This window comes from Styela clava, chromosome 11 (genome assembly GCF_964204865.1).
Source record: "Styela clava chromosome 11, kaStyClav1.hap1.2, whole genome shotgun sequence".
Classification (NCBI taxonomy): domain Eukaryota; kingdom Metazoa; phylum Chordata; class Ascidiacea; order Stolidobranchia; family Styelidae; genus Styela; species Styela clava.
The window spans coordinates 3210443-3222915 of record NC_135260.1 but is presented as its reverse complement, the minus strand read 5'-3'; the positions used below and the strand labels follow the sequence as shown (position 1 = coordinate 3222915).

The 12473-nt window shown below is 38.4% G+C and overlaps 2 protein-coding genes across 2 annotated transcripts; both read left to right on the top strand.

The window, feature by feature from the left end:
• Window positions 1–1951: 1951 nt before the first annotated feature.
• On the top strand, window positions 1952–7133 carry LOC120348145 (uncharacterized). The gene is made up of 3 exons (XM_039418272.2): window positions 1952–2047; window positions 6286–6492; window positions 6988–7133. The coding sequence occupies exons 1-3, from the start codon at window positions 2017–2019 to the stop codon at window positions 7131–7133; spliced, it is 384 nt and encodes a 127-aa protein (XP_039274206.2). The 5' UTR covers window positions 1952–2016.
• On the top strand, window positions 7047–10821 carry LOC120348160 (uncharacterized). Its single transcript, XM_078118138.1, has 3 exons — window positions 7047–7217; window positions 8863–9118; window positions 9988–10821. The coding sequence occupies exons 2-3, from the start codon at window positions 8892–8894 to the stop codon at window positions 10181–10183; spliced, it is 423 nt and encodes a 140-aa protein (XP_077974264.1). The 5' UTR covers window positions 7047–7217; window positions 8863–8891; the 3' UTR covers window positions 10184–10821.
• The last annotated feature ends 1652 nt before the right edge of the window (window positions 10822–12473 follow it).

The window sequence follows — 12473 nt, the reverse complement described above, 5'->3', positions numbered from 1 at the left end:
GTGGGTTCGCAGGTTCGAATCTCATGCGGGGATGGTTATGTGCGAGAGGATTGCTGGACTCCTCGCCGCCGTAGGTTGGTTCACGTAACCGCTGGTCGTTAACGACTTCCTCCACCATCAAGTCCATGCTTCCGAAAACAAATAACTAACTAATCCCATACCCGACCTGGACTGGTAACCGGACGAGAGGCCGTGGTTCGCCATATGGTTAAGCCGTCTTATCGGCTTTCCTCTCCCCCGGGATAAATATATAAATCCTATCCTATAGATTAGAAGACGAAACCATGATATGACGTCACTATAGTACAAAGAAATAATTGTAATGTCATATTGTGATCAAATTAGCAAGCGCTTGTAATGCAAGGTACGCCAAATTTAAGTACAGTCTTGTCGAAGTGTGTAAATTACAATAAGTCTTGAACGTTTGCGTTTTAACGTTAGAAAACGATTCAATGGCGTACTGACGAGGGGAGAAGTGTTGGAGGGCGCGATTGTGTACTTGAGTATAGTAACAAATATAATGTATAACTCTGGAAACGCCGAAAATAACGCTAGTCGTTTCTAGCTGTCATATAATGCTGACATAGGCTAACTACGGCTCGCGGGCCAAATCCGGCCCGTTGGGTTATTCAATCTGGCCCTGCAATAGGCTTGTTAGATTATAATCGTAATCTGTGTAAGTTGTTATTTAGGTTGCAACAGACTTTGATGATATCGGGCGTCAACAAAAATTCATCACCATATTAATTTACATGTATTAAAGCATAACTGAAACTACGACTTGGCAATTTATCAAACCGGATGTACTCGAAGACGATATACCTTTCATAGAAGACGAAACCATAATGTGACGTCACTATAGTACAAAGAAATAATTGTTCTGTCATATTGTAACCAAATGAGCAAGTGCTTGTAACGCAAGGAACGGCAAATTTGACTACAATCTTTTTAGAATATGAAAATTACAACACGTCTTGAACGTTTACGTTTTAAAGTTAAACGAGTCAGTAGCGTGCTGAGGAGAGGGAAAGTCGTGGCTGGCGCGATGGCGCACTTAAATGTATCTCAAACTTTCGTGATTGGTCCCTCTCCCGAGCCTCCGAATTTAAATCGATTTTTTATGAAATTAGCTAGTTTTTACCTGTTGTTTATTTGCCACGCTTAATAATAAAAATCCAATAAATAAAAACCAAGGATTAAATGAATTCCGGTAAAATTTTTAAACCAATCGGAGTCAATTTGCTCAGTGCTTAGTCTTCGCGTGGTTATCGCTTTCAAGGTATAAATTAGTTTTTGTCGCAGCATGAAGTACATTGAGAGAGGATGATACAAATATTCTACTTCATATGATTACTCAGACTTACTGTTCAAGGTTATATATATATATACAGGAAGCCAGAACGCAAGACCGAATTATATGTGGAATCAACTATATTTTCCATGTCTCCGTTTTCCGCGAATTTGAGCAATTCTTGCAAAAAATTACTCAGAAATAATTTTATATCTTAACTCAAAATATTACTTATTCGGCTTCCACTTTTCGTTTTCAAAATGTAATATGACCCGCTTAGTTTACTGTTTAAGTTTATTTTAGTCATCAGAACTTTGTACGCTGTTGTGATTTCCTTATACGATCGGTATCGTATTTCCAAATACCCAGGATTTTGAGCTCCCCGGTGCCGTTATTTCAGACTTTCGAAGTCAGTGTTAAAATTCTGAAACGAAATGGGCTATCTAATGCAAATTTTCGTGATAAATTTTTTGTCAGCGCGGTGTCGGGAGTCAAAATTTTCGCCAATCCGGAACCAACGTTATTTAACTGATTGTAATCGGGTTTTATTTATTGTTAGCATTAACACTAAAACTCTAATCCCAAACTCGAATACTCTCCATCCATCTCACGTTATCATTATGTTTTTTAATATTTTACATGCTCGATTAAATCTAAGTATTTCAACTGGCGTTGGCTTTAGTGCAAACTTATCTATTTCGGAACCTACCAGGATACAAAAAGACATGAAAGAAATAGTTCTTGTGATATTGTATGGTAAGTTTAATTACTATCTAAATTGCCAAATTTAAAATGGAACAACAATTGATACTCCCGAAGTATGTGAACTAAGATGGCGGACACCGGAACGTAGTATGTGTGCCAGATTAGGGTCAGGCCATAATTTTGATCCACTTTTTGTTCTTTTAGTTCTATTACGAGTTCGGGGACTAGCCAAGTGACTCCTGTAGTATTTGTACCTGGAATTATGGCCTAACCCTAACCTGGTACACATACTATGTTCCAGTGTCCGCCATCTCGTTTCACATACTTTGGGAGTATCAAAAAATCACAGACTATCAAATATAGACAATGAGTGAAGAAGCAGCCACAGGTGCATAAGGAGCTACTATGTTTGTAAGCAAAGGATTCCTCTTGGTACGGCAGTGTTTACTAAATTTATTAGACCTCGGTTGAAGTGGTGGACATGGTATTTAATCTCTAAATATATAAATTGCGAAGCGCTCCAGTAGCATATGTACCCAATATGGAGGGAACTAATTTTGTTCGCCTAAGTTGTGTAAAGGGACAGAAACCTATGGGCAGGGAGTATAATCACTTGGCTAACACAGACAGTTGTAATAGAACTAAAATAAGGAAAATTGAATAAAATTATGGCCTCTAACCTCAACCTGGTACATATGCCACGGGGGTACCGATTGCGATACCGACATAGTTCGATAAAACGTGAACGTGGAGAAACTATTATGATATATGTCAGTAGTTTAAAGCCCGGGTTCCTCGTCACTCTGGGGTTCCGCAAGATTTTATTCGAATTCAAAAGTCTCTATTAATATATTTATAAATATTGTCTGAATATAATCAAAGGCTGTTAGGTTTGCCACTATTATTGAACTTGCTACACTCTAAAATAGCATTCTGCTTTACAAGTATTAGGCTTGCTTTCATATATATTTACAGTTTACATAATTCATGCAATTAAGCTATTGCACAGGGGTCCCCGAGCCACTGAAATATTGCTTTGAGGTTCCGCTACACCATAAAGGTGGGAAAGCATTGGTCTTTGTGAGAGGTGTGCAACCTGCGGGCCACAAGGAAAAATTGTACGACCCGCGAAACGAATTTTTAATTTAGTGTTTAATCTGGTACTGCGAGGAATTCGTGGTTACAGTTTCTTATCTATGACTATGACGCTGCAATGCCCCAATATCTCGCTCGTGCAAAGCGAACAACTCATGTCATAAGATTAATAACAACAATTTTGTGCCTACAACTACTAGAAATCCCGTGTTAAATGAAGGTGCGGCGCACGCGTTTGCACCAATTTATTTATATCTGTCCCTCCTGTATTAAAGGTCGCACATCCCTGATCTATGTGGTCGAACTGACCAGGGATGCTTACACTGATGCGACTTGTCACTTTCTCTTCTGCTGGCCCGACTCTCGTTGCCATACTTGTTTGAAGCAGTGTTTCCCAAACCATGGTTACTAATTTTTATTTTCTAGTAAATTTTGTTGTTGATTTTATATTTGTCACTGAAAGTCTGCTCAATAGTAATTGCATATGTGGGGAGTATATTGCATTTGGGGCAATTTCTGTCGGAAAAATAATATGTAAAAATAATTGTTTTATATTAGTTCCGTGAAAATGTCGTGTCGTTTAGTATTTGAGCATGTCTTCGAGTCGTGAGATTTTAGAAAATTTATTTCAAAAAAATAGGGTCACTTGAAACTGGTTTAAAGCACGTTCATATTTACTCTCTTATAATTCTAGGCCTGACATGGGCAAACTGCGGCCCGCGGGCCAAACTCGGCCCCTATGGGTGATTCAATCTGGCCCGCCCGATGCTCCCATAAATTTCGCCTTTTAACCAATTCTGCATGCACTACATAGGTAGTTGTTTTTATTGAAATCTGTATGGTGCAATAGGATTGTTAGTTTATGATCGTAATCTGTACAAGTTGTATTTTTGGTTGCCACAGACTTTTATTTTATGGGGACGTTAATATAACTTTATGTTTACATGGCCCGCCAATCTAAGTAAACAAAACGTTTCGCCATTGGCCCAAAATCCTTGCCCCCCTCTGAAATAGGCGGTATAGATAGTGATGAGATTTAAACTACCAAGAACAGTATATTTTACGTATTGAACTCGCCAATAACAAGCTTCCTCGTTTCAGAAAATGTCACTACGTAAGTTTTAATAACATGACACTCATTTAATAAATATACTGTATAACTCTGGAAAGCCAAACAAAACGCTAGTCGTTTCCTGCTGTCGTATATTGCTGACATGGGCTAGATACGGCCTGTTGGGTTATTTAATCTGGCCCTGCAATAGGCTTGTTAGATTATGATCCTAGTCTGTGAAAGTTGTATTTTAGATTGCCTCAGATTTTTACGGTATCGCACGTTAACAAAACTTTAGATTTTCTAGGTAAGCAAAAGTTTGGCCCCCCGGTGAAAAACCCTTGCCGCATGCGGCTCTTAACAACCTTTTCTGCGGCTCTAGTTAATGATTTAAAAATTGATTACTTTCAAAAAAAATTTCATTGAAAACTAATCATTGACTAGAAATAAAAATGCTTGGATTTGATTTTCCTTATCACCGCTTGTAAATTAACCGTGCCTGTTTAAAGTGAACGGTAACCGAGATGCAGATATTTATTAAAATGATAATTGAGTTTCCCATGCTTTTCTATGGTGTTCGTGTTATTTTAGTATTAGATAGATAATCCTAGCAAATTTACGATTGCGTGAATCCTGAATGTTGATTTCAAATAGCGATTAAATAAATTGGCAATAAAGGCATTTCTAGGCTTTCGTGCCTAATAGAGGGTCAGACGCCAATTATAACTAATTCTTTCAAGTTTTAACGTTTTTTTTTTCAACAAAACATTACTCCGATGGTTATTATAGCTAAAATACTTACTGAGTAATGCTCAATTTTCTTTACGGAATTTGCAAATTCAGCACTTCACTTAATGATTCTGATTATGCCATGTCTTCAGGCCTAATTATTACTGCCCAAATATTCAGAATTTTACAATTGTAATCATTTTCGATGATAATAGACGCAACAATTCGTGAAAGAGTCCGTGTGCATTGTAACAACGAACTTCACGACTGATTTTACGTTCTACTCTTGGTTCAACGGCCATGCATGGTCGAGTAAAATGTTAACATATTCGAAACATTACTTGGCCGAGGATGGAAGGGATCACTAAAGAGCTAATACATAGTGCTTTAAAAGGAGTAGGACATGACATTTCTTATCTGGTTACAATCAGTGTTTTTCATACAATAACTCATACCAGTTTTTGGAAATTTTTTGGGCATTTTCAAATTCATACTATTTATATATCTAAAGTTTTTCTAACGACCTAAAATCGCCTTTTTCACAATGGAATGCCGAAAAGTCATTTTAGCATTTAATTTTAATCAACTTTATGTTTGGTAATGTAAGAAATGGCTAATGACATGTCACCAAGAATGCGGAGTTTAAAATCTGGGAAATTTATTTTATATACCTAATCTAGTTTGACATTTCTAAATGTACAGAACGGTCGGTACGTTATTTGCAAAATATGGAATTGAAACGATACGTTAAATGCAAATCTAAGCATATAACACCATAACGCAAAGACAACGACTTCAAATTTGACTTTTTTTTCCGATAGCGAGCGCCGCTGGGAAATCTAGCACAATTCACGATTGAGTTGGAGACGCGCGAGTTCGGTGTCCAAGCAGAGCGGCGCAGGTCACGTGGTACCGGATATTCAAATACTAAAATGCCATTCGAATATTTTATTATTCGAATGTTTTTCCCAGCCTTAGTTGTTACGTGTATTGTTGTCACGATGACTTGGTATTTTAAAGACGCGCTTAAGGTTTTTTGCTATTTTACCTTGCGTTGTTTATGTGCGGCTCTTCACAGCTTTGAGGTTTGAAATGCGGCTCTGGGACTAAAAAAGTTTGAGAACCACTGTTATATATGATCGTCTGCGCGTTTTAGACGTATGTTATGTGGCCACACGTGTACTTTGGGGGCCCTCTCGGATGACGTAGTCAGGTGGGGGTTTGAAATGACATATGCTAAAATTGTTGAGCCAGGCCAACTAGAATGTGTGGGGGCAAACTTCGAGAGACCCACTCAAAGACGTGGTTTTGCTGCCACTGGTAAAGTAAATTATTTCCGTAACTAGATTTTTATGGCAATTTCGTGCTTACCATTGTATGTCTCTTGTGTTTTATGGTAAAATTTGTTTTCCAGCATTTCTTGAAAATTGTGCTAGTAAAGGATGGAAGCATAAGAGGCTACCAGATATTCAAGGGAATGTTACATACAACGACTTCAGTATTACTGATCTCCATAAAAATAACCCCACTCACGTCGGACATGTACTTTTTATCTACATAACAAATGTTTCTATGCACATCACTGCAGATACAACTTGTACAGCGGAACTGAAACTTCCAAGTAAAAATCATCACATCCTATATTTTATTTAATATGGACCAAATATTTCACTCGGTTCCAATGTTGCTGTGGCGTTAACCCACAAGGAGACAAGAGGCCTGGATTTCGTGTTGGGCACCTCAAAAATGTTGTGTCCCAGTTGAATGAATTTCACTTCTTAATAATAATATTCTACCCTTCTGTCTATTATATCTATCTTAAATCAGAACATACCATAACCACCACTTCATACGTACTCTTTCCATCTGTAGAAAGTATAATATCTATTCTGCCCTAAAACCATTCTCTATTTTTCACATTTATAATTTTCTAATACTTCATTAAAATACTAAAATCTCTGTTCAGCTTGCTTTTTACTATCTTTCTTGTTCTAATATTAATTCAAAAAATTGATTTAAATTAGTAAGCTGCAATTAAGTCTAAAGATTTTTGGCTTCTGCGAAACTACATTTGAGCGGATGTTTCATGATATGACGTGGATGACTTTTTTTTCAGAAATGGAATCCATCTGTTTGACCCCGGAAGTGAGATGCATATTTTACCAGCCGACTTCGACTATGTGGCAGATTTCGATGGCTTCGAATGCGACAAATACGCGTGGTTCGTTTTACCAGAATTGCCATTGTCTCCTCTCAAAATAGGGGACAGGAGCGACGGCGAAAAAATTGTTCAACTTCAGTACAAGTATTTCGAATGCCCGACAGAAAATTCATCGATAGTGACCGGTAAACTTTCTACTTTATATCTTGCTATATTGCTTTTAAGGTACTCCCGTAGTGAGTGTACCAGGTTAGGGTTAGGCCCTAATTTTATTCCGATTTTCCATATTTTAGTTCTATTCCGAGTTCGGGGATTGTCTGTGTTAGCCAAGTGAATATACCCTCTGCCCATAGGCTTCCGTTGATGTAAAGTAGGCGAACAAAATTAGTTACCTCCATATTGGTACACATACTTTTTACGCGCTTTATTCCTGTCATTCTCTCGCCTCGCTATTCACTGTGACCCCTTTTTACTCGCTTCGCGAGCAGGACGGGCCTTATATATTGCTTGGCTTAAATATGTGGAACAGATTGTGCAGCGCCCCGTCTGGGTAGAGATAACGCTTTATCAACTAGGCTAGGCCACCGCTCCCATTTTTACTACGTATTTTGCAACATAAATGACGGAATTATATTGATGTAGATCACATAAATGGTTCTGCCAGTCACACAGGCCATGTCGCAAAAATATTGTTCTGCGACAAGGCGGACATGAGTCATTTGCTACCTATTTTCACAGGCTCGTCGCTAATTCTAGGTGTAAGTTATTACTTATAACCTATATTCATTATAATTATGTATAACTAATTGTAACCTGAATGACTTTGTTACACACAAGGCTCGTATACCAAAACCATTTCCATCTTGATTTTGTGCTTGGTTAAAATTCTAAAGATGAATGAATTTCCTGTTACAAAATCTTCAGTATTATTCTTAGAGTTAACTATGTTGGAATCGCGGGCTGCAATGAAGTTCTCGGGTTAAAAACTCTTTACATATCGTTGGATATCAGTGGCCGCTTGTAGAGAGCCTGTTTCGGATCGAGAAGCGTATAAAAAGCGTGGCCCTTTATTGTAGAAATAGGTCGGTAATTTGGCGTTCTATAAGTATGTGTACCAATATGGAGGTAACTAATTTTGTTCGCCTACTTTACATCAAGTTGTGTAAAGGGACTGAAGCCTATGGGCAGGGGGTATATTCATTTGTCTAACATAGACGTTCATTATAAATTATTATGATCATAAAAAGATCAGCGTATTTATTCTTTGAATGCAAGAATCGTATGTAAATAACTTTATTCAAAAATTTGTACTCAATTAAAATGGGATAAATATAACATGTAATTATTTTCAGTTATCATCCAATTCTACCCAGACTTAGCCTTGCCCACTTTGCTTTGCATGGGTATCCCGTACTAATTAAAGCCGACCCTGTTTACTGATTGTGCTAAGCGTTAGGAACTTGTCAGGGGGTATATTCATTTGACTAAAATATGCGGTCCCGAACTCGTAATACAACTATAATAAGGAAAATATGGATAAAATTATGGCCTAATCCTAACCTGGTACACACACTATACGGGAGTACCGGTAATTTTACATTTATCATCAACCTCTACCCAACCACGCAGGCGTTGGGCAACATATCATTATATAGTGGTTACGGGAAACCACGATATGCCAAAGGCTGCTCATATAGAATCATAGTAGTAATTCGGTATTATTAAAAGCCTTTTCATAAAATTTAGATTCTATTCTATTATTATTCAAATATTATACAAAACGATCCACTGCGTGTCCAATAATACGGATAAATGCAAATTTTATGACAGATGTATCGACCATCACAAATCCTGATCCCATGACACCTTCTCACGATCCCACGACACCTTCTCACGATCCCACGACACCTTCTCACGATCCCACGACACTTTTTCAAAAATTGTCGACAAATGGAGAAATTGTAAAAACGGACAGCGAGACGCAGATGTGCCAAGGCAAAATCGAAATGACTGTAGGACTTTTGATCGCCTTAGCCTTACTTGTCGTATCTTGGATGGTGTTCGGAGTCGTATTTATGCGAAACCGGTAAGCAATTTTATGTCGATTACCTTATTACAAGTGCGACAATTCTGTGGAAGAGAATTGCTGTAGTCTACTTCCTGTGCTGGGTAGAATTCCACAAACTCGAGTCAAGTCGAGTAATGGATTACCTCGAGTTTTCTAAGCTGTTAATACATGAGGCGTCGTTGTCCATAATATTAATAAATCTGGCTTCCCTCATCCGTGATTCGAATGAAAAAAAAACACGTTTTCAACGATGTTTAAAGTATTCGACTCTGACCAGTTAAAAATAACCTTTGAGCCTCGATAAACACCAAGCCAAGCTGCGATTTTGGCGACATATCTCAGTTGGTTTTTGAATGTTTGATTTGATATATGTGCGCCTCTATATTATGTGTACCAGACTAGGGTTAGGCCATAATTTCAGGTACAAATACTACGGGGGTCACTTGGCTAGTCCCCGAACTCGTAATAGAACTAAAATAGGGAAAATTGGGATAAAATTATGGCCTAACCCTAACCTGGTACACATACTACGTTCCGATGTCCGCCGTCTTGGTTCACATACTTCGGTAGTACAGGATTTTGCATGTTTGAAATTACGCAACCCCATTGAAGCGCGCAGATTAGCACCAATGGGAATACCCATGAACGCTAGTAAGCCATTGACCTAATTTACGAGTTTTTCTCTTACGTACGACCAGACTCAGGCAACTGCATGCATGCCGGTAAAACAGTGACTAAAAATACACGTTTGGGGCATGTGCGCGTAATGAGGCAAATAGTTGTTGTGTGCAAGTCTGCCATTAACAAGCCTTATATAAGTCTTAATAAATGGAGCCGCGATTTTAAAATTAAAAGAAAAGACTTACGAGATATGTATTATACTTCAGGTCGAAGGTCACCTCGCGCAACCCGGATGTCGGAAGAACTGGGGCGGAAGAATCAAATACTCGAGAAATCGTGGTCAATGCCATATATGGAGACAACTTCGGTAGAATGGGAGACGATTCGCAGCCGAGTAGCTCGAATGCTGTCTATAGCGTCGTCAATAAGAGACGACAGACAGTTAGCACACCACCTCGCTAATTTAGTCACAGGGTCGGCCTCAACCACTGCTAAGCACCTTCTTAAGTCCCGTGGTATGTGTACCAGGTTAGGGTTAGGCCGTAATTTGGTCACGTTTTCCTTATGTTAGTTTTATTACGAGTTCGGTCACTGTCAGTGTTAGCCACGCCCTCTGTCCATAAGTTTCAGTCTCTTTACACAACTTTATTTCATTAGGCGAATTAGTTACCTCCGTATTGGTATACACACCTCTGGAGCGCCCTCAATTTTACAATTTGACAAGGGATATATTCACTTGGCTAACACATACAGTCCCCAAACTCGTAATAGAACTAAAAAAGGGGAAAATCGTAATAAAATTATGGCCTAACCCTAACCTGGTACACGTACTACGGAAGTTCCAAAAATGATAAATGTATGTAACACGATTTCTTTTCAGGTATCATCCTATCTCTACCGAGACCTATGCCCCGTCCAATCCCGCATGGATACCCCATACCAGTTAAGGCCGACCCTGTTTACTGATTGTGCTAAGCGTCCGGAACTCGCTTGCCATATTCGCATGATTTCCTTGCGTGATTTCGCAGGTTCGAATCTTGCGAGGTGTAAATATGTTTGGAAGGATTGTTGGAATCCTCGTGTCGCTGGGTGGTCTGTGTAACCCCTGGTTGTTAGCGCTACCTCCATCATAAAAAAACATTTATTCACGGTTGTGGGGTCGGAAAAATTTGGAAAAAAAAACTCCGCAAATTTTTGACTACAACTCCCACTTTGGGTTGATGGAAATCCTACTTCAACCCCGATCATTTGGAAAAATCAAATTTTGATGATAAAATCTTCAGCTTAATTATGCCTTTTTAATAAACGATCAGGAACGCTCATTCAATTTAACTTCCAGTGTAATTAATATTTTTTGACTTTCTTTGGAAAATTTCAATTTTATTATTATCATTCAACTTTTGACTCCGACGGAATTACTTAACAAAACTCCGAGCACACGGCTCTGGTTACAAGCAAGCGGTAACGCAAATCACCCATCTAAATTCGAACAATCTTTACCCGCATAATTCCCTCCCTCCACGGGTCTCAAACTTGCAAACACTCGTAAAGCAATGGGGCACGCGTATTCCTAACGCTTAGCACGATGCGCCAATTATCGCGACACTTTGTGTTTATGGAACTGACAATGCGAATTACTAGTGGTTCTCAAACCTTTCAAGCTGCGCTCTCTTTTAAGAATTTGTCAAGTCTAGCGCCCCACTTCAACAATAACTAACTAACAATAAGGTGCTCCGAAGTATGTGAACCAAGATGGCGGACATCGGAACGTAACATGGGTAACAGGTTAGGGTTAGGCGATAATTTTTTTCCAATTTTCCTTATTTTAGTCCTATTATCAGTTCGAAGACTAGCCAAAAGCCTCCCGTAGTATTTATACCTAAAATTATGGCCTAACCCTAACCTAGTACACATATTACATTTCGATGTCCGCCATCTTGGTTCGCATACTTCGGGAGCCCCAACAATAAGCTACAAATAACAGATAGTAAGGCGAAAGTATGTTTATTCAAAAAACACGTTGAAAATACGTGGATGGAACCTTATTAATGAAAAGTTTCGAAATGTAAATATCCAAAATCTAATAAATATTTTTATTTTTAATTAGCTTCATGTCCTTTCAAAAAATTGTCTACGCCGCACTTGTGGGGCGCGCCTCACCTTTTGAGAACCACTAGTCCGTTGTAAATATTTTTCTTTTATTCATCTCATTCATTGATGTATGCATTTTAATTAGTCTTGTTTTATTTATTGGATAGGCTGAAGGCAAAAATGCCCTTCGCCGTAAAAAAGATTTAATTAATTTATTGTTTTCTGAGTATCCGTAGAAAATTTAGTATTCCTAATTATTAGCACGATACACCACTATCGAAATATTTTGTGTTTATGTGAATGACAATGCGAAATTTAGTTTAATATAAATATTTCTCTTCTATTCATCTCATTTATTATTAAAGAAAAGCTGTGCAACCTGCGACCCGCGGACTAAATGCGCCCGTGGAGAAGTGTCCATTTTGAATGAATTGCGGCCCGCAAGCAAGTTTTAATTTAGTTCAATTCGTCATTTGCGAGTAAATCCAATCATTTTGTGTTGCGAAGCCTATACCCGAATCCAATTTATTATCAATGACTTAACAATGTCCCAACAGCTAGATTGTGTAAACAACCCAGTTCACAAGATCGATAAGCAAAATTTTTGTGCCCACAACTACTAGAAAGCATATGTTATAAATAAAAGTGCGACCTGCGGTTT